Here is a 22,334-nt window from a genome sequence, read left to right as displayed (position 1 = left end):
GAAAGAACAAACTAGACCACCTGGTGAATATGGTGGGCACAGAGTTTGCAGTTTGTAGCCACCAGATAGACCACAAGGAACAAGAACATTTGCAGAACAATGTGGCTGAATACCCTAGCCATGGCTTAAGTGTGGAGAGGAGTACCCAAGGTTGGAGCCCCAGAACAGAGTTTAGAAAATAACAGTAAGAAGGACCTGAGACTTAGGGTATCATCCTTCACACCTGGGACCTAGATCTTAATTATAATAATAAGCTGCTAAAAAGAATAAAATAAAAATGAGTAAGCAAAGGAGAAAGAGCCTTGTCATAAAAAGCTACTATGAGGATAGAGGAGATATGGGTTCTTATTTAGAGAAAGATAGTGGAGCTTAAAAAGCTACTCCTTTTTCAATGAGAAATGTCAAATGGTCACAAGCCCAAAAAGAGTTCTTAGAATAACTTTAAAAGGACTTTAAAAATAAAAGAGGAGAAATCAAGGAAAACTTAGAAAAAATGAGAACAATCCAAGAAAAGCAAGAAAATTGTGAAAAGTTAACCAACTGATTCAATCGATCAATGATGGACAGAAGCAGCTACACCCAAAGAAAGAACACTGGGAAATGAATGTAAACTGTTCTGCATTTTTGTTTTTCTTCCCAGGTTATTTTTACCTTCTGAATCCAATTCGTTCTGCACACATATATTGTATCTAGGATATACTGTGACATATTTAACATGTATAGGACTGCTTGCCATCTGGGGGGATGGGGAGGGGAAGGGAAGGGAAAAGTCAGAACAGAAATGAGTGCAAGGGATAATGTTGTAAAAAAAAAATTACCCAGACATGGGCTCTGTCAATAAAAAGTTATAATTATGAAAAACAAAAAGAAAAGTTAACCAACTGAAAACAGAGAAAACATAAGGAAAAAAATAATTCCTTGAAAACTACATTTGGGCAAGTGGAAGCTAATGACATTTCAAAACACCAAGAAAAAAATGAAATTAGAAGAATGAAAAAATAGAAGAAAATGTTAAACATTTCCTTAGAAAATCAGCTTATCTGGAGAACAGATCAAGGAAAGAAAATATAAGAATAGTTTTCCTAACTGAAAGTTATAATTTTTTTAAAAACTTGATAAAATATTACAATAAATTACAATAAATAAAATATTAGCCTGAAATTCTAGATCAAGAAGATAAAGCAGAAATTGAAAAAATTCACTGATACTATTTAAAAGAGATGCCAGGATGAAAAATTATCATATCCAAGCCAAGCTACACAAATTTCAATGCTCCCAAGTTAAGGATATTTTTGCGATATTTTGTAATATTTTTATTGCAAGCAACAGAAAAACCCTTACCTATTGAGGATCTACAATTAGTATTATACAAGACTTAGCAACTACAATCTTGAAACATTATAGTTCTTGGAACACTATCCTATTTTCCAGAGCAAAAGACTTGGGTTATGAGGTAACTTAACCAGCAAAGTTTATTCGATTTTTCTTTTAATTTAAAATTTTTAAAAAGAACATTTGACCAACTAAAAAAACTTTTAGTTATTGTGACAAAAAGAGCAAAACTTAATAGAAAATTCAACATATAATATCCAGGAGAATTATAAGGTAAACATCAAAGACCAATTATAAGTGACTCAATGAGGTCAAATTTTATTTTTTATATAAGAAAATGTTATTAGTACTCTTATGACTGTCTTATAATGAACTGGTTGATTTTAGAAAAACATGGAAAGATTGGTGTGAAATAATGAAAAGTGAAAGTGAACAGAACCAAGAGAATGTTGTATACAGTAACAATAATGTTATTTGAGAATAATTGTGAACAATTATTCTGAGTATTATAAATCTTCAGATCAACTATAAAGGACCAATGAAGGGAAGTGCTATAAACCTCCAAAGGAAGAACTGATAAATAGAAGTATCCATAGTATAGTTTTACATTTATTTATAAATATGTGTTAAATAGTGGCTTTCTCTAGTACAGGGTGGGGAGAGAAGGAAACGGACAGTGCAGAACTTAAAATGTTGTAAAATGTCTGTTTTATGTTGCTTCTTTCCTGATCAGGGATGAATCAGCATTAAAGATGAAACAGATTAAGGTACAATGTGTGAACTTCAGAAAGTTAAAAGAACCATCAGAGGTCCAGCAACTGAATCCTTAGAAGACTCTCCCAGTAGCCATCACCATCTGAATCAGTCCTGAAGAGTGAACTGTGTGTTCCAGGCCAGCAATTGAGGCACTGGGTCCTGCAAGTAAGACAGTGACTCCTCCATTATGCCACGCTCAGAAATGAATTTGTTGGGATGAATGTTAGGCTATTACCATTTTAAATTTGAATTCGCTCTCCCCGAGAACTGAGGGTGAATTTGAGAGAGAGGTGTTTTGTAGCAAAGACTTATAAGTTTGAGCCCACTCTCCCAGAAACTGAAGGAATATATAAAGCTTCATGTTTCTATCCTCACTATCATTTCTCAGTAAATTTCTCTCTGTGAAAGCTGATTTTACAGAGAGAAATTTTAATTAATTAATATTAAGAAAGCAGATGGTGAAATTGATAATGAAACTAAAACTGGAACTAATGGAGGATATTGGGTAGAATGCACTGGAGGGGCTTAAAAGCAACAGTATTGGATTATGTCCCATTCCAGGGTTGCCCATGTAATCCTAAAGGAGAAATCAACAGCAGACCTCTGGGATACCACCAGTGCTAGTAGGGGCTGAGAAAAGGAAACCAGAGTCTATTTATGCTACATCAAGAGAATTGGATAAATTGCCTTGCTAAAACAAAAACCACTACAAGTCACTTCAGAAGATCATAAATGGAAGATTTAGATGGAAGACCATCAGATCTATCCACCTAATTTTTACAAATGAGGAATCTAAGTCAAAGAGAAGTTATTTGCGCAGTGTCACACAGTAAGTATGTAAGATGGTATTTTAATTAAGGTCTTCCTAACTCCAAGGAAGTTAACTACCACTTTCCGAGATTAGCAATTTTATGATGTTGCCACTTTTCATGTAATGTTCCTTCAAGTTTATCTATCTATCTATCTATCTATGTATATATGTATCCCTAATTTTCCATTTCTCCACCCTTTCCCTCCTCAGGTAATCCTTCTTTAGTCTCTGATAACTTCCTCTACCTATCAAAATAGAAAGGATCTGAGATCAGATATTAACACTTTAAATATTTGTATAATATCTGGCACATAGTAAGTACTTGATTAATGTTTATTGAATGATCTGACAACTAATATAGGACAGAAACTAAGCCTGTAATTAAAGAAAGTCAAGTGGACAAAAAGAGTGAGTTCAAATCTTACCTTAGACTCTTACTATCTGTGTAATCTTAGGCAAGTCATTTAAATCTCTCTTAGTCTTAGTTTCCTCAGTTTGAAAATGAAGATCATAAAAGCACCTAATTCATAGGGTTGTTGTGGGGATCGAATAAGATTTACACACACACACACACACACACACACACACACACACACATATCTGTATATTTATCTACATATATATATACACACACACATATATCTGTATATTTATCTACATATATCTAGATATACTATACATATATGTAATATAAAAATTTTGCAAACTTAAAGTACTATACAAATACAAATACTATATAAATATTATTTCATGACATAGCTATTATTTTAGAATATAAGAGAATTCCCTAGTGAAAAATCAATGAAGATTGGCACCTTTTCTGCAATTTATAATCTTATCAAGAGCACTAACAGGTTCAATGATTTACAAAGGGTCACATATCAATATTGGTCAATGACTTGAATTCCAGTTTTCCTGGCTCCAAAGTCAACTCTCTACTCACTATAAGAACTGTGTAATGGCAAGTGCCTATACTTCTAATTCCTTGGGATACTGATGGATGGAGAATTACTGGTGATCAGGAGTTCTGTGCTATAGTGAGGTATACTAAAGAGAGAAGTAATTATTTCTCTCTTATATTAATAGCCATTTATTTGAATTAGAATTAAGGTTTCTTCCTCATTTGGGACAGCTCCCACAGGTTATTCAGACAGCTTTTGAAGTACAGAGCAAATATTGAAAAGGAAAATTCAGTTTTGTTCAAAAGGTAATGAACTTTTAGTTTAGGTGAATTGATAATTTCAATTCATTGTATTTTATTCAGCTGGATCTAAGGGGAAAAAATGGATTCTTCCTTTTGTTTAGAATACCCTAGACAGGGTGATATGGCTATAGACTCTTAGATCAAGACTGAATGATCAGTCACGTCTTCAGACCCTCATTAGAATAATCCAGACTTTCATTATAATATTTATTCTTCTCATTGTTAACCAGTGAGAGTGATTGCCACCCTCATTAACAGCTGCTCTTCCAAGGATATATTAGCATTGAGTGGGTTCCATGAGGGGTCTTTGGCATTCAAGAATGTTACTGATCCCTTTTATTAATTATTGCTAGCATGATTAATAAAATGATTTATATGCTTTGTTATTTATATATATTATAAGATTATGTTTATATTTTATATGTAATTATATTATTACATTGTTACATATTATATATATTTTATAATACATATTTTATATATTTATCATTAATAACATGCTTTATGTATCACACCAAGCAAGTATCTATATATGAAGTTCAATTATCAATATTGTGAACATCTGGGAACAGTTGCCTAAAAAAATACGCCAGCCAATGTAGGAAATCAATTGTTTATAATTTAGTGTGAATGAATTTCAGTGCTGATTAAAGAAGAAATGTCTTTGTCCCTATTAAAGGAAATTGAAGCACCAGCAAGACATTGGGGAATTATTGAAGGAGGGAAGGAAATGGTCTTTCATATCCTAAGTCCGTAATCATCTGGTTGAAACTGCTGATGACTATGTCGATGGACACATGGAGGGAAAAGGTTTTTGTCTCTTGTTACCAATTTTTTTCAAACAGTTGAAACTTAACTCAAGACACCTAAGAAGTCCCCCTTTCCCTACCTGAGCACAAAGTTCCTTTTTTAGCTTGAACTTAACATTTTCATCTATTTTTGTCAGATGAGTAGAAAAGCCTAAACTCAGAAGCTCCTTGATTTTACAGATGAGGAAACTAAGGCCCAAAAAGTGACTTGTTTAAAGTCTGATATACTACTAGTAAGTAGCACCAGGAATGTAACCCAAAATCCTTTGGCTCCAGAGCTGGCACTCTTTCTGTCTGGTTATTTCACCTCTTGGAGAAGCAATTTCTTCATCTGCAAAATGATGGGATTAGATTAGAAGAGCTAGAAGGCTCTTTCCAACTCTAAATCTATGATCCTATGACTAGGCAATCAACCAATAATCATTAAGTATTTACTAAGTGTAGCTGTACTAACAGTCCACCATTTTAAGAAGTTTATGTTCATGGAGAAACAATAGGCACATAGATGAAATCAACATATATGAAATATATAAAAACTAAGGGTAGGTTCAGGGAGATGGGGCAGCTGGGAAAACAAAAAAAGACTTCATGTAGAAGATAGTTTAAGCTTAAGAGAAAGGAAGAATTATTAACAATCACATGATCTAATTTTTAGTCCAGAGCACTCTGAAGAATGGTCATGAAGCCCTTGATTGAACAATTTTACTGTTGACTTCATTCAAAACAGTTCATTATAGTTTTGGACCAAGTTACTATAACTGTGAAAACATTCTTCTCTCATATCACGCCAAAATCTGCTTCCCCATAACGGCTACTTCCCACTGTCAGTCCTGTCTTCAGAAGTTATGCAAGAATAAGTCTTCTTCCTGTCTTACACACCAGCCCTTCAAATAGTTGACTAGCTATCAGGTCTTCCCACTCAGTCTGCTCTCTATCCACTGTTCATTATAGGATAGGATTTCCAGACTTCATTATCCTTCTTGAGCACATTTCCCAATTTTTCAAGATATGGGACAGAGTGCCAAATACAATTTTCCATATGTTACAAACTATAATGAGAAGCACATATCATCTTCCTTGACCTGAATACTATACCACTATGCTTCCATAAGCCTCCAGAAATGGTGGATGTAGAATACTGAGTTTTTCATATATATTTGTTTTGGGGTGTGTGTGTGTGTGTGTGTGTGTGTGTGTGTGTGTGTGTGTGTGTGTGTATGTATGTGTGTGTATACACATATAGGGAGATATTAGTTTGCTGAACTTTTCTCCCTCTTTTTTATTCTTTATGCAATGGAAAATAAAAGTGAATATAAACCAAACATCAATAAAATTTTATTTTAAAAAGTCATATTAGCTTTGTCAAAAGTCAGACTTTAACATTACTGAGTCATATTATTATGGAACTGGAGGGACCTCTGTGTACATCTATCACATAATTCATATCCAAAAAAGAACCCAATTGTAAAATATTCTACAAATAGTTATTCAGTATCTTGTTAGAAAATCGCTAAGAGGGGAAACCAAACCCTACTGAAACACTCTACTCTTGAGCAAGGCTAACCTATGTGACACTCAGCTGTCAAAGTGATTATCCTAAAACACAGGTCACTTTCATGGTCATTAAACTTCCTTAGCTCCCTATTAATCTAGGTTTATCTTTTTACTTCTGGATCTATCTTTTTTTTTTTTTTTGGCAGTCTGGTAAAACCAATGTACCCCTTGTTTAAACAACAAAATTAAATACATAAAATTACAAAGGAAATCAATTATGTTGAAATATAGATTATCAAACTTTAAAATGCAAGATCACAGACGTCAGAACCACTGTTTTAGATCAAATAAAAACTATTCTCTGTGACATTTGGCTCAATGGTATATTAAAACAAAATGAAACCAAATTCTCTCTAACCAAGGAAATCATTGTGGTATGGTGGGAAGATATTTCATTTGATGTAAGAGGTCATGGGTTCAAGTTACTCTCTGCTTCTTACTCTTTTTGTGAACATGGTTCTTTATCTGTGAAATGAGGATACCGTACTAAAATGTACTTGATCTTTAAACAATGACAAGGATCTATCTCAGTCTTGGAGAAATGACCCTAAAATATACCTCTGCAAACATTGTTTGCAGGAGTTACTCTGTTAGTTGGATTTAATTTAAATGTTTTTCTTTGTTACAAAACAGGATTGGAGCATATGGTATAAATATCATATAGACAACAATAAATTTTTTTTTCAATGTCCGCTACCCACCCACCTAATGAAAGAGTTGGACTATATGGTTTCTACAGTCCTTTCCAAGTTCAAATTTGTGATTTTAGGAACACTTTGCCATCCTATTTGAAAGAGCTAAAAATTATTAGGAAACTGGAGGTGATGGGAAAAAGGAGGGATTCCCTGGAAAATGGGAATCCTCTGAGGTTTTGTTCCAAAAGTCAGCTGGTACATCCTGATTCCCTGGCACAAGAAGTACTCTATAATCCTAGCAATGAAAGGAAAGCAGTCTTGAGCTACAAGGAAGTAATGGGACTTTTCTCTGCCTCCCCTCCCCCTTCCTGACCCTAAGGCAGACTTGCACAAGTTTAAAACGCTCGGTTTCCCCACCTGGAAACTAGAGGAGGGGGTGCATGAGTGGCAGAACGACCTGGAAACTAGGGGAGGGGGTGAATGAATGGCAGAACGACCTGGAAACTAGGGGAGGGGATGAATGAGTGGCAGAACGCTTGTTGACTGTGGGCAAGGAGCAGTTCTCACTTAATCCGAGGGACTGCACGCACAAGTCATTTGACACGCGCTGCCCAGAGGAGACTCAGGGAGACATTTTGGCCAAGCCCCAGCGGAGCTGGCTGCTGCGGTCAGCTGGAGCAGCCCAACTGGCGACCTACGGGCAGGAAGGATGCAGAGCTGAAAGCCAGCGTACGTGCTCCACGTGACCGTGTCGTATAAGACCTAGCTGCCGGCTCTGCCCTCTTCAGCTGCTTCTCTCGGGTGCCCCCTCGCCCCGGCGCCTGGGCTCCCTGCGCTCCACACCTACCGAGTCCCTGCCTCCCCAGCAACCTCCACTGCCGGCACCATGACAGGTAGGTCCGGGGCCAGCTCGGGCGGGGCTCGGGGAAGCTCCCTGGGCCAGCTGGGTCTAGCCCCGGGTCTCTCCTTGCGCGCGGGGCGCTCGGAGGAGCAATGGAGCTACTTGGTCTCCTCCAGCTCTCTCTGTCCTTCCTTCCTTCTTCCTTCTCTCTCTGCTTCCCTTCCCGGCCTTTCGTTTTCTAATTCGCTCTCCGAGAGCGTTGTTCTCAGTGGGCTTACCCGGAGCTCGATAGCCCGGAAAGGGTACGTTGATTGCCGGAGGTGGGGTGGAGAAACTTGAGGTTTGTAGGGGGGCCCCCCAGGCTGTTCTGCTTCGCTTGTCACCCTCCCTCTCTGGGACGGCCTGCGGAGGCGGAGGCTCCCTACGCTGTTTTTGCCTTTTCCTAGCCAGGTGTCAGCTCACTCTAGAGATCCCATTCCGCACCCCCAGCCAAGGGGGGACTTGACCTGCCCTCTCTTCCGTGGGATCACCCCTTTGCCAGCCGCCTTCTCCTGCGCGCCCCCCCTTCTCCTTTAAAGGACTGACAGCTGCAGCAGCTGCTGCTGGGATGGGGTGGGGGTGGGGAGGGATCTCGCCCCCCACCCCCGACATCCCCTCCTCCTATCTGCGACCCGGACACTGCGGAATCCCCCGAAGCTTCTTGCCTTTCCCCATCAGGGCCCGCGGGAAGGAATGAAACTAGTTGCTCCGCTGAAAGGAGGCCCCGGGTGCGGCTCACCCGGGCGGGCTAGGCGTTGCATCGCCCTTGGCCCGCGCCTATTTTTAGGCCGGCCCTGCAGGGACGCGGGGAGCCGGGGCAGTCCGAGTGGGCACGAGGTGTCTGGCTGCCCGTCTGCCCGCTGGGAGCTTGTCCCAAGGACCTGGGACTCCCGCTGACCTGACTCGACTCCAAGCGATCTTGCTTTTGGGAAGCCCACTTGTTGCAAATGGGGCCCTGCAAGATGCTACGTCTGCCCAGAAATGGGGGTTCAAGGACAGAATGGGTGAATGGGGAAATGCAGCAAATATGGCCTACAGTCCAATCCTGCCACTGATCAGTAATTGTAATAAATGTGACGGTACAGTTACTCTCCAAGAAGGCAGGGACCTCTACCCACAGGGATGCTTAACCAGTGATCTATTAACTGCTTTTTAAAAATGTATTTTCATAAGTATTCATATAGTTGATCTCCTAGCTGTAATCTTATCCCTGTGATCCTGTGCATTTTATCCATTTAAAAACGTTACTCGGATAAAAGTCCGCATTAGCTGACTGCTAAAGGATCCGGTGCTAACACAGAAAGGTCAGGGAACCACCCTCCCTTCCATTAACATCCTCCCTCCAGAACCTATCCTGAATAAAATTAGAGTCTGGAGTCTTCATTTTGAATCCTGGCTCTGCCATTTGCTTGTGTAACCAAAGCCAAAGTCATTTGATTTGTGTAGGTATCCTGTTCTTCATCGGCAAAATGGAAGCATTGGATTGGTTGATCGCTAAAATCCCTTATTGCTGTATATCCTATGATCAATCATCTTCTACTTCTCCCATCACACTTTCTACCAGAAATATCCACAAGCCCTAGGTCCTTCTCTTCACTCTTCCAGGCAATCCTTTCTCTTTGAATCATATTTATGTAAGTGACTTTCCTGTATCATTCTTTTGAATAGTTGGACATAACAAATGAACAAATTTTGCATCCTAGAGTGTTAAACCTGTAATCCAATCTCTTCGTTTTGAGATTTTGCAACTAAGATCAGCAGAAGGCTCTTCTCAAAGATACTGCAATGTTCTTTGAAAGCAAATAATTGGCAAGTCTGGAAGGATTGGAGACTGAGAAGAGGAGAACCATGCATAACTCATGGATTTTTAAAACTAGAACAGTAGTTTCACTGGTAGAAAGAACCTCAACTAATACTGATTTTAATGCCCCTCAAATGTAGTCTTTTGAGAGTTGCCTGGGGCACTGGCAGAGAACAAGTGAGTGGTCCAAAATCATAAAGCCTGTATGTATCTGAAGCAAGACTGTTAATCCTGTTTGACTTTGAGGTCAGCTAAACAACCATTAACTCCACTTCACCTTTCATGGATCACAGGAAGGAAAACAAGGTAGAACAATGACAAAGTACCTGGCACTATCATTTTCTGATAGTAAGGAGTGATAAAGATGATTGAATGAGAGAGAGACCATCTAATTCCAGGCTTTCATTTAACAGAGGAGAAAACTGCAGGCCAGGATCACACAGGTAGGAAGCACTGGAACTAGGATCTGAACCCACTTCCTGATTCCTCATTCAACAGACTTCTCTATCAGACTCCTTCCCCTTCCTTGATAATATGCTCAGAATGGAACATTGTCCCTCCATTCCTCCCAGGTCTCCTGTTCATCTAGCTATTTCTTGACTTAGTCACTTTCTTTCCCCTCCTTTCCATAGTTTCACAATTATCAACCCTTCTGGTTAAAAATTGGTTAAAGGGATGTGAGGAAACTCATGACTTCCTGGCCCTCACTGGTAGGGAGTGCAAGTCAAAGCTAGGTCTTAAGGAGCTTCTGTACTTTGTTTAAATACCTTAGAATTGTTATTAAATAATTTTCCACAGTTCTTTGAAAGGAACTGACCAGTTTAACATCTAGAAGGTATTGGACTCTAAAGGGGTCTTTATATGAGGCATAATAAGTAGCCTAGTAGAATTCTGTCCCCTGAGAATCCTGATAGTCTCTGGGCTTCTATTTCTAAACTCACTGATTGGGGGGGAGGGGGAAATCCTTGGATGTTCTGGCTCCCTTTTGTTTGTTGTTTGTCCTTCATTCTTTGTTCTCAAAGATGATCATGACATCAGGGAAGCGATGCTATGTGACATGCAAGTGAGTTGGATTGAACTGAGGGTGAGTTTTGCAAAGTCATCAGCCTTACTTTCTCCTCCAGAGCCATTTGGATCTAATGGCAAAATATAGATGAGAATGACTGGAGATGTTCTTGGGGTTGAACTGGTTCTTAAGAAAGAAATGTAACCCTTAAACTCCCAAGCTATCTTGCAAGGTATCCACCATCAAAATTTACATTCCTTTGGGCAGAGCACTGGCAGGTAGACCTACTATGTGACCACCTTTTTAGTAGCTAAATAGATTGCAGCTTCCTGCTGTCTTTCCAAACTCACTAGGAATTGTATGTGAGGCTACATGTTTCTATAAAGAAAAATTAAAGAGTGGGATTTGCACTTTAGAGTCACTTTTTGAAGGAGAATAGTTCAATTGTTTTGAGAATTGGTCAAACAAAATCCATCTAGATGAACAGAAGAATCGTGTATTTTGATTTGGAAAAGGGTCCTTAGCAGCCTAGGAAAAGGCAGCCTAATGTGATTAACCAAGAAAACCTGAGCTTAAAATCTGCCTCAGATACTGAGTAGAGCTCTGTTACCCAAGACAAAGTATTTAATTTCTTAAAGCTTCAGTTTTCTCATCTGAAAAATGAAAGGGATGGTCCTTTCCAAATCTATGGACACCTTTCCCATTTTACAGATGAGGCAGCTGAGGGCCAAAGAGTTTAAAGGACTTGCTTTTGTGTTTTGCAGAAAATAATAGAGCCGAGATTTGAACCTTGGTCTTCTGGCTCCCAATGCAGAGCCTTTTCCCCTATACACAATTCAATCTGCTTATTTCTGAGTCTCTACAAATTCTGATTTTCAGTATATAGTTGGCTACATGCCCATGCATTTAAACTAAAAGCTACAAATCAGATTAAAGTCTCAAGTACTATTCTCAGATCATCTAGATTTCTGTTGGCAGTTGTGTTTAAACTTGGCTTCTCATCTAGTTGCAGTCACTTTGTTAGGGAAACTGAATGAACTTACTATGTGATCACTTCATTACACTTAATTAATTTGCAGGTGTTTGCTTTCCCCCTTAGTGTTTAGTCAGTAGCATTTCCTCGAATTGTGTGGTGCAGATTGGGCATTAGAGGTTTCAAATCTGTGACTTTGAACAAGGCACTAAATCTCTCTGAGTGTCAGTTACCTCATTAGTAAAATGAGACGGTTACACTAAATGACTATGACAAGAATAAGAGTTAAACCTTAAGTTTAATATTTATCTTGTCATTTTTTCATTGCCCTCCTGAGTATGTCCCAGATTCCTCTGCTAATAGATATGTCCTCTTTGTCCAGAAGCAAATATGATCTCAGATTTGCTGCTCTGGCTAAATGATGTTAAAAGAAAAAAAAGCTTTATTTTGGCAATAGGGGATTTTCCTCCTAGAAAGTGCATGTGATCTTAGCTAAAAGACCAAGAGAAGCAATAACCGATAACCCCTCTGCGAAGAGAATGGTTATTCTGCCTTGCTTTTTCCTGATTCTGGGATACTATTATCAATGTCATCTCTTTTTGCATTAAGATCAATCTTTTGTGACTTTGTCAACAAATGACTCCTATGCCAGAGGAGCTTTGGTGCTCGGCTCTTCACTGAAACAACACAGAACGACCAAAAGGTTAACAGTGCTGATAACCCCGCAGGTCTCTGAGTCTATGAGGTAAGACACTCCATATCTTTGAGCCTTATCTTTGCTGCTCTATTTCTGGCTTCTTTGGCTTATAGACCAACTACTTTTCAGAAACTAGCTTATCAACATATACATAGAAAGTTTGGCTCCTAGATGGAGCAGCCTGTAGAGTGTATCCACGATGGATGAGCTGTCAGGAACGCCTGGGTTCAGTTGCTGCCTCTAACACATTCCACTTGTCACCTTAACTTTCTGAGCTTCAAAATACTTATCTGTAAAAGGAGAATAATGATGGTCCAGTACCTAGCTCATAGGGTTGTTTAAACCTCACATACTGTATAAGGGTTACTTATTCACTTACCACACGTTATTTATTAGTATTAGAAAGTTAAAATGCAAATATCTGAATCACTTCTTCAGGGCTTAATATAAGTCTAAAAAATAAGACTCACTATAGGAGCTCTGTTTTGTGTTTACTTGCACTTGGACCCTCTTTTGCAAATTGAATGGTTAGGGTTGTGAAATTTCAAGTCAGATTCTGTGCCAAGAGCACCTGAAAAGAGGGCATTCTATAGCATAGTGGCACCTCTGTTCTGGGAGTCAGGAAGGACTGATGTCAGAGAGGAGGCTTCGTACTGTGGAATCTATTAATGAAAAGGCATATTAGGAGCTAGCAAGGAGGCTGGGGTGCAGGGGGCCTGTTCACTGGCTAATTTCTGGATGAATTGGAAAATGTTTCTTTCTCCCAGCTTTGGGAATTGTTTTGCTGTTTACTGCAGGGCAGTTAAAGAAATGAGATGGACTGGAAAGAGCCTTGGAGCAGCAGCTTAGAACCTCAGTTTTAATACTGATTTAGCCACAAACTGGCTGTATCATCCAGGGCAAGTCCTTTTCCCTCAGAGTCTCTCTTTGCTCCTCTCTGAAGTGATCTAGCAGTTAGTCTCTATCAGATGATTTCTAAAATCCTTTCCGGCAAAGACACCCAGAATTTCAAATTGGAAAGAAACTTCTGTGGCTGTTATAAAATACCTGACAAATGATGAATCAGCTTTTACTTGAAGCCCTCCAGGGAGGAGATCCCTAACTCCTGACAGTGAGGTTTAGTGGAAAGAGCCTTAACATTCCAGCAAGGGATAACAGAGACAAACTGGGCAGATCCTGCTTCTCTATCACTTACTACCAATTTGATCTTGGACTTAACCAATCACTTAATCAGTCTGGACCTTAGTTTTCTCATATGTCAAGTGCTTTTCTAGATCTATGATGGAAGAATATCCCTGAGGCAGCCTAACACTAATTTTGTAGACATGAAACTTAAATTTTTAAAAAAGTCTTTCACTTATTTAATTACCAAACCTATTTTTTCTTCTTCCCTTCCCACTTCATTGGAAAAAGAGAAAAAGGGAAAAAAACAAGCTTTAATTCACCTTTTTACAGCTTTCACTCACTGCTACTTCTGCCTTCTGGGGCTAAACAGAGCAAGTCTAATCCCTACTGTGGTGAGGCTTCACAGATTTGAAAACAGATATCATGTGTTCTCTGAGCCTTCTCTTCTAGCTCAATTCTGTGGACTTAATTCTTTGAATATTCTAAATATCAGGATTATTTTTTTTGATAGTTGGTTCTGACTTGTGATTTATTGTTTTATTATTGTGAGGAATGTCTGATATAGAAACACTACCTTTGCAGATCAGCAACTCATCTGTAATTTAAGTAATTAGTTGCCTAGGGCACTAAGAAATTAAAACTAGCTCAAAATCACAGTCAGTAAATGTAGGTTATCTCCAAGAACAGGCACGTTTACTGATTTTCTGTTAGTGGGATAGTCACTTGTCCCTCTCAAGAACTTCGTTAAATTTCCATTGGTTAAGTTTCTGTCATATTGAGACATGAACACAACCTACATTTGCTATCCATTGATCAACAGGAATAATCCCTTCAGCACTTTTAGGCAGAAACATGGCAAATGCTTATTAAGTAAGCTTCATAATTCAGAAACCAAGAGTACCAGAAAATTAGGCAATAAATAGCTTGGTTTTGCTGACCTCTGAGATTTTTTTGTGATACACAGTTTCATATGTCTAATGTCCATGACTTCTAACTATTTTAAGGGGGAAATGTAATTCTATATAACATCTCCTAGAGAGTAAGGGAATGGTAGAAGGGATCTCCGATTTCAGCAGTGGGGAACCCCTCATCTAAGTATCCTCTCTGTGATTTAGTAGATTGTTATTTATTTGTTCTGTATAATGCATTCAGTGCTGGGGATAGATTCAGAGACAATGATGGAATAAGAGCCTCCCATTCTACTAGGAAAAGAGGACAGGTGCACAAATACGCAACACGGAGGTATGGACTAATCATGACTTCATGGGTATAGGGAATTCTCTTTAACAAGCCAGACTAGAAACTTTTTGATAACATATTCTTTGAAAAGACGTGGGACTTGTCCAAAGTCACACAGCCAATATATGTCAGAAATGCTAGCTGTCATATACACACATGAGTAATGTCTGAGAAAATATTAACAGCTAGGAGGTAGGATGTGATGAGAGTCCTTAGGGATCAGATGATGAGCTGAACTATGAAAGGAACACAGACTATCTAGAGATGGAGTATACTATGTATCAGGGATTTTATTTTTCCTTGTCTCTGATAAGCAAATTAGCAAGCATTATCTTTTAAAGTAGTGTAATGTTCTGTATAAGAATGAAAACCAAATATTTAGTAATATTCTGTATAAGAATGAAATCCTCCCTATCCCTCAAAATTGCATTTTATTGCAGAGGAATGCCTGTTTGCAATTAGTTAATAATCATAGTTGCCAGCGATTTCTTTGGTTTGCAAATCAGCAGCTGCTTGTATATTAGAAATAAGAAAGAGTAATACAATGTTATGTTTTTGCCATGATGATGTGGGAGAGAGGGAGAGAAAAGAGAGACAGTGGCCATGCTTTTATTATCAATTTCATAAAGTAGTAATTCAAAAGAAACAACAGTTATGATGTATTTGAGAGGCACAGTTTGTCCTACAGTATGATAGAATAGATGGCATGATGGGGAAAATTTGTCAGAATCACCAACTGATAGCAAAGGCATAGAAATTTTAACATAATAACCAATTGTTAGAAAAGGTATAAGATATAAGATAAATAGCAATCTTGTGTCACAGTGGGATTACTAGTTCTGCTTTTCTGCTCTTCTAAAGGGTGTTGAGCTCTGTGAACTGAATTTTTTTGGTTGAAATTTTATTTTATCTTAACTTTAAAATTATTTTTAAATTTAAATCTTTTTAAAATTTTACTTTGAACATGTACCAAGCTGTTTCTTATAATAAAAAGAAGAAGAAGAAAAGGAGGAAAACCCTGTTAGCAAAATTAACCCACCCAATTGGACTTTATTTTAACAGGAAAGTTTTAGAGAAGATTTTTGATGAAGTCATCCTGGTTGACATCTTGGATAGCAGGGATTCAGCTCATCTAACTTTAATGAAAAGACCTGAACTGGGTGTCACATTAACCAAACTCCACTGCTGGTCACTGATTCAGTATTCAAAATGTGTGTTCATGGATGCAGATACTCTGGTAAGTCTAGATGCCCATGCTGGCTAAAAAGATTATATATAGCAACTGAGATCTGTTAAGTATTCAGAGGAATGCAGCTAAGACTACTAGTAGAGGGTGATTAAAACATCAAATGTCAAAATAGAAAGGGGACAGAAAAGCCTAAACAGGCTATCTTAAATCTGTCCCTTTTCTATTGCAAACTGGGACTTCTGACAAGTGCCACCTTGATGCTGTGGAAACTTAATGTCAGAGGATTGTGGGCAATGGACGTGATGGGGAAATTTTCTATAAATTCCCTGTTTTTCTTTTGAATTAGGTACTGACAAATATTGATGAGCTTTTTGAGAGAGAGGAGTTATCAGCAGCACCAGATCCAGGATGGCCTGACTGTTTCAATTCAGGAGTCTTTGTTTACCGACCTTCCATTGAAACATACAATCAGCTGTTGCATATGGCTTCTGAACAAGGAAGCTTTGATGGTATGTATTCTATTTGGTTCTTTAGACATCTAATTAGATAGGTTTATAAATTTTACACAAAGTCCTTATTGATGACTTAATGATGTGATGAGAAGAGTTTAAATCTTTTTGTTTTGTAGATTATTTTGTCTATCTATCCATTTATTAAAGAAACATCTTGGTTTTAGTTTGCTTATTTAATTAGAGTCAAGAGAGCACAGGCTTGGTTTTGGGTGGATTTTGTTATATCTAAATTCAATCTAAAATGTATTTTGATTCTTAAGGACCTGGATACTCCATTCTATAATTTGAACAAAGGTAGACAGTCTTGATCAAGGCATGCCTTTTCCAATAAAGAATGAACTTAAGATTTCTACAGACTTTGGTAGAAACTCTTTTTTTTATATAAATCTTTTTATTTTCAAAACGTATGCATGGATAATTTGACAACATTGACCCTTGTCAATAGCCTTGTGTTTCAGATTTTTTCCTTCTTCCCTCCACTCCCTCCCCTAGATAACTAGAAATTCAATATATGTTAAGTGTAGAAGTCTTAAAGAACTAATTTTCCACTCTTCAGGAGGAAGGATGATGATTGCTTTGATGGATGTGTATGTGTGTGTGTGGTAATATGACATTTCTAGAGTTGGAAGGGACTTTGAGATTGGTCCAATAATTGTCTGAAAATATTCTGGACAGTTATTCCTTCATCTTTTGTTCTAGTGACATGACTTTATCACCACACAGATATCATGAATTTAAAAGAAACTGTGTGTCTGCTATGAAAAAGGACAGGGACCAGAGCTGGGATTTCAGAGATATAAAGAAACATACAGGGGAGGAAGCTCCTACCCTCAAGCAAGTCAGCACCTTCCCTGCAATTTAAATTCTTAGAATTCTTTCTGGAGACATGAGAAAATGTGTTTTATGCAGTTCTGAAGAACAAGTATGGGTCAGAACCTTCTTTGAGGCCAAAGTTGGTTCTCTCTCCACTCTACTATACTACCTCTCATGAAAACTCTAAGAAAGCAAGTTTGGTAAATTGGCCTTCAATTTTTAAAGGTGGGGTAGAAAGAAAATTGAATGTTAGTGTAAATATTTTTCTGCCCATAACTTTTCCTATTTTCAGTAAGTCTGTGACTTATGCATGGTATATAGATTAATCTTTATTCTCAAATAGGAAGATAATTATGACATCTTCCAATATGCCTTAGTAACTGTGCATCCAAAGGTTTTGCATCTGGGTAAGGTTTCCTATCCTTTTATTGGAGGATTCTATCAGTAGACTACCCTTTTGGAGTTACCCAACTTTGGGATCTGGATAAGCTATTAACAACCATTAGTAACCACCAGAGATAGTACTAATATTTTTCTCTCTCTCCATAAAAATCCTTCCACATTGTGGCTTAGTATCAAATGTTTGTCTTAAAATGATAGTTGAAGCATAAGCTTTAGGAGGGAGATGGGATGCTGGAAGCACCAAACAGGGTTAAATTTGGGTTCCTTCCCTCCCACACCAGCTTACTTTCTCTATCTAGAACCTGCTATAATCAGAAACACAGTGTCAGACTTGGGATGAGAGGGGATTTCAGAGGCCAGATAAACCAACTTATACCTGAAAAATCACCAACAAGGAGGCATCTGACCAATTTTTGCTTGAAGACCTCCAATGAAGGGGAAATGGCCCCTTTCCATGACAGCCCATTCCTCCTTGGAACAGCCTTAATTGTTATGAAATTTACCACTTTATAATTTCTACAATGCTCTTGGTTATTTGTCCTTTCCACAATCATCCATCGGCCCTCCAAATGCATCCAGTCCTGTCTCTGAACTATCTCTTGCATTTGAAAAATGTATTTATCAAGCATTGTGCCAAAAAGTGAGTCATCGCTCCTTTTTTCCAGTGTCTGTCCCCACCACCCTGGCCTTATTTTTAATTGGCTCCTGGCTGGATTACTGCTGTTGCCAACAATGTCCTGGAGGTTATTGTTTTTCCTCCTCTTGACAAGGAGTTAGTTGTGTTTTGCCTTTACCTTTATGAAACTAGTTGTATTGATCAATCAGTGGAACTGTGACAGCAAGAACTAAGGAAGTACTAATAAGGAAGTGTGCCATTCTTACAAGGGTGACTGCATAGCCTCTTCCAAGTCACTCTAATCTGAATATTGTCTCTCCTAGAAAGATTTCAATTCTGGAAAAATTCTGTGAATTTGATGTCGGAGGTCATTGAACACTAGTTAGAGCCCATTGTTGGAAACAAAATGACTTCTCAAAAGAATTAGATGAGTAATTAAGGTAATATGTTAAATACTTTATACTAGTTATAAATAATATGAACTAGGTAGGGCTGAAAGCTATAGCTCCTAAAAAGAAGGCCCAAAAGAGAAAGACTTGGGGTTTAACTGGATATACTCAAAGAAGCCAGAGTTAGGGACAAGTAGGGAGAAAACCCAATGACTCCCTGCTCCAGATACTAGGGCCAGGATTAATACCAGAGCATCCCAGAAACCCTGTACCACTGGGGCTGGGACTAAGGCTTCCACAGCAAGGCTAGAAGTGGTAGTAAAGACATGACTAGAGATGTCATAGTTTTCAGGCAGTAGAAGGAAAGAGGAAGTCCATTCAGCTAGGATCTGATGTTCTCATTAGGCTCCTGGATCTGTCATTCAAGGCAACTTAGAAAATTCTGCTCACTCAGAAAAATTCTGGGATCATAGCAAATCAGATCTTTTAGAGATATGGGAGGAACCCTGCTCAGAAATCAATTTTTTTTTTTAACCTAATGGTCATAACTAGGAAGATGCCTAATTGGCTAAGAAACTGACAGTTCCAAGTTTGGAAGACTCTAAATTTAGAAATTTCTGAATACATGAGATTCCAAAGAGAGGGTCACAGGCAAGAGTCAAGAACATGACTAGGGAATAGATGGAATACCAGAAGATTAGATAAGGAAAACCAGGGGTTTGCCTAGACTGTAAGTCATCAACCAATATCACAAACAGAATTGATAGAAGACACCCTGTTTCAGCTACATAAGAGAAGAATGGTCTGTGTCTCTCTATTCATAGAAATGTTTCCTTATTTTAATCTATAGGCTTGAAATTTGACAATAAATATGGGTTGTCAGAGCTAGAACTATATTAAACTAAAGATCCCAACTTTCTTCCTTCCCCAGAGTCTTTAGTTTTCAGTATACTTTTCCAGACCCTTTATTCAGTGTAAAATTCTAGTTCTTACATGTAACTGTATATAAAAAATAAAATAAAGATTAGTTATTTTCTCATAAAATTTTATTTGGTATATAATCACATTTTAGTATTATAAAGTTGATAGCTTTCCAATGTACCTTTTTTTTTTTATGAGCATCATGACTTTTAGAAAATTTCAATTAGATAATAGAGTTATTTACTAAATATTCCCCAGCTTGAGGAGCTTCCTGTGCCCCTAGTTGAGAATCCCTTAAACTCCACATTAATTGTGGAATTAATTAAAAATCCATTAAACTCTCACAAAAGTTTTAAAGGCTGGCTGTCTTGAATCAATACTATTTGTATATTTATACACAAATATTTGTAATTTTTACTGATGATTTTTATAAGAACAAAGTTCTAGAATTTTCTAATACTTTGTAAACTCGATAAAATATTTTCTCTATACATGTAACTTGTTATTATACTTCAGGAGAGTGGGCTTTATGCTTCAGGAAAATAAGCTTCTGGGTTATTGTTAAGTCATTTCCTGAATATGTAATAGCATTGTTCTGCCCAGAATTTTTAAATTGGCATAAAACTCTTTAGGTGTAATGCCTCAGGCAGTGAGGCAGAAGATTTCAGAAGTCCTCCTGTGATGATTTGTTTCTCTTTCATAAAGAGCCCTGGCTTATTGTCCATAGTTGGTTTTCTTGGTTTATTTTGTTTTGAGCTGCATTATTATGAAATTCCTCTATCAAAGCTCTGATCCTGCATCTGGGAGGGATAGAAGTAGCCCCTGGGTTTAAAGTTTATACTTGGGGAGCCTGAAGTCTGGCAGGATCTGCCAGGCTGGAAGTATAGGTCCAGTTAGGGACTGGGTGTCTGTTATCTAAGGACCAGCCTAAGTTAAGTGAGTAGACTTGGCCACCAAGCACTGAGTGGGGGCTTCAGTTAACTGTTAAAGTGAATCATTTTCCTGAGCTTTACCAAGGTGATATGTGGACTTGAGTTCATGTCCTATGGGGGATCACTTCATGGAACTGGGCATGGCTAGCAAAAAGAAGGGAAGATTCAAGGGGGATGTGAGAGTATCAGAAAGGCTGACACGTGGAGGGCAGAATAGGCTTGTTGTGTTTGGCTCCTGAGGGAAGAACTTTCTAAAGATTTGGGTTGAAATCATAGGAGTGGAAACCCCCTGAATCATTGAATAAGGGAGTTCTTTTTCAGTTACATTTTAGACTAATTGGCTGTGTGGTTCTTTCCAACTTGAAACTTTGTTACTTGCTGAACTCCCAGTGGAATTGCATCTTTATCAGTGGAAGGAGTACAGGAATTCTCATGGTTATCTTCTTAAAGTAAAGGGAACTGTTATTTGTGGGTCCTGATCCCTTCTGTGGAGTAAACTTTCTCTGTACTGAAACACTATCGGAAACTTTCATTTGATCCATTGTTTTACGAGCATTTCTCCTACCTATAAAACAAGACTATAAGCCAAGTCATTTCCCAATAACCACATTAATCTTTTTATGAAACTCAAGTAAAGAATTATGTCAATATTTATCTATTCATAGCCTAGGACACTGGTTCCTTGTCTCAATTCCACAGTAAACGTATGTGTGGGGGGAGGGGGAGGGGGTTAAATATTTTTCCCTAATTACATGTTAAAAACAATTTTAAATTAAAAAAAAATTGAGTTCCAAATTCTATCCCTTCTTCCCTTACTCCTTTTCCCTCCTTCCCTCACTCTCTTTCCCTCTTCCCTCCCTGAGACAGTAAATCATCTGATATAATTTCTACATGTACAATCATGTAAAACATTCTCATATTAGTAATATTGTATAAGAAAACAAAAAGGAAAGAAGGGGATAAATAAAGAGGAAGGAAGGAAGGAAGGAAGGAAGGAAGGAAGGAAGGAAGGAAGGAAGGAAGGAAGGAAGGAAGGAAGGAAGGAAGGAAGGAAGGAAGGAAGGAAGGAAGGAAGGAAAAGAAAGAAGTGGGAGACAGAGAGAGCAAGAGAGAGCGAGCATGTTTCAATCTGTACTCAGTTATCAACTCTTTCTGTGGAGGTAGATAGCTTACTTCATCATTAGTCCTTTGGGATTGTCTTGGATCATTGTAAAGCTGAGAATAGCTAAGTCATTCACAGTTCTTCCTTGTCCAATATTGCTGTTACTCCACAGTAAACTTGTAAGCAGTGGGCTTATCTCCAAACATTTTTTTTTTTTAATTTGGACTGGAATTCAAAGAGGAGATGGATTTGTAAATGAATATGTATGTCATGGCACAAATGGCACGTCAGCTCTGGTCAGCCTCTTGAATTCATTGAACAAATTAAGTTTTGACCTGGTGTCCATTGACACTCCACAGAGATCGGTGACAGCTAAGCATTTGCAACTAACTTGCTTATAAGGTCTCTTCTGCACTGGAATGCAGTTAATCCCTACAGCTTCCACTTCACCCCCATTAGTGTTTTATCAGACTGGTAATCTGGATATAGTAAAAGAAGTTAAGCACCTGACTTGTCTTGATGATAGGGTTTTTTTCTAGCAAAATCTAATTGGGTAGAATTGAAAATAGCAAGTACTTGAATATCTCTCCTAGTTCTCTTTAATGCTATTTTCTTCCTTGCACTGACTAGCTCCAA

The 22,334-nt window shown here is 38.1% G+C and overlaps 1 protein-coding gene across 2 annotated transcripts in view; it reads left to right on the top strand.

Moving 5' to 3' along the window:
• Positions 1-7,819: 7,819 nt before the first annotated feature.
• The window catches only part of GYG1 (glycogenin 1), a 42,793-nt gene continuing 28,278 nt past the window's right edge, over positions 7,820-22,334 (top strand). Inside the window, exons 1-4 of one of the 2 annotated variants that reach the window (XM_051983308.1) lie at positions 7,820-7,994; positions 12,371-12,506; positions 15,885-16,059; positions 16,358-16,520. In XM_051983308.1, the coding sequence (XP_051839268.1) occupies positions 7,988-7,994; positions 12,371-12,506; positions 15,885-16,059; positions 16,358-16,520 (481 nt within the window). In that variant the 5' untranslated portion in view covers positions 7,820-7,987. The remainder of the gene's footprint in view (positions 7,995-12,370; positions 12,507-15,884; positions 16,060-16,357; positions 16,521-22,334) is intronic. The other variant, XM_051983306.1, reaches the window with a different exon arrangement.

The sequence above is a fragment of the Antechinus flavipes genome, chromosome 3 (genome assembly GCF_016432865.1).
Source record: "Antechinus flavipes isolate AdamAnt ecotype Samford, QLD, Australia chromosome 3, AdamAnt_v2, whole genome shotgun sequence".
Lineage (NCBI taxonomy): Eukaryota > Metazoa > Chordata > Mammalia > Dasyuromorphia > Dasyuridae > Antechinus > Antechinus flavipes.
Note: the sequence above shows the minus strand (reverse complement) of the source record. Positions and strands in the feature narration are given on the sequence as shown.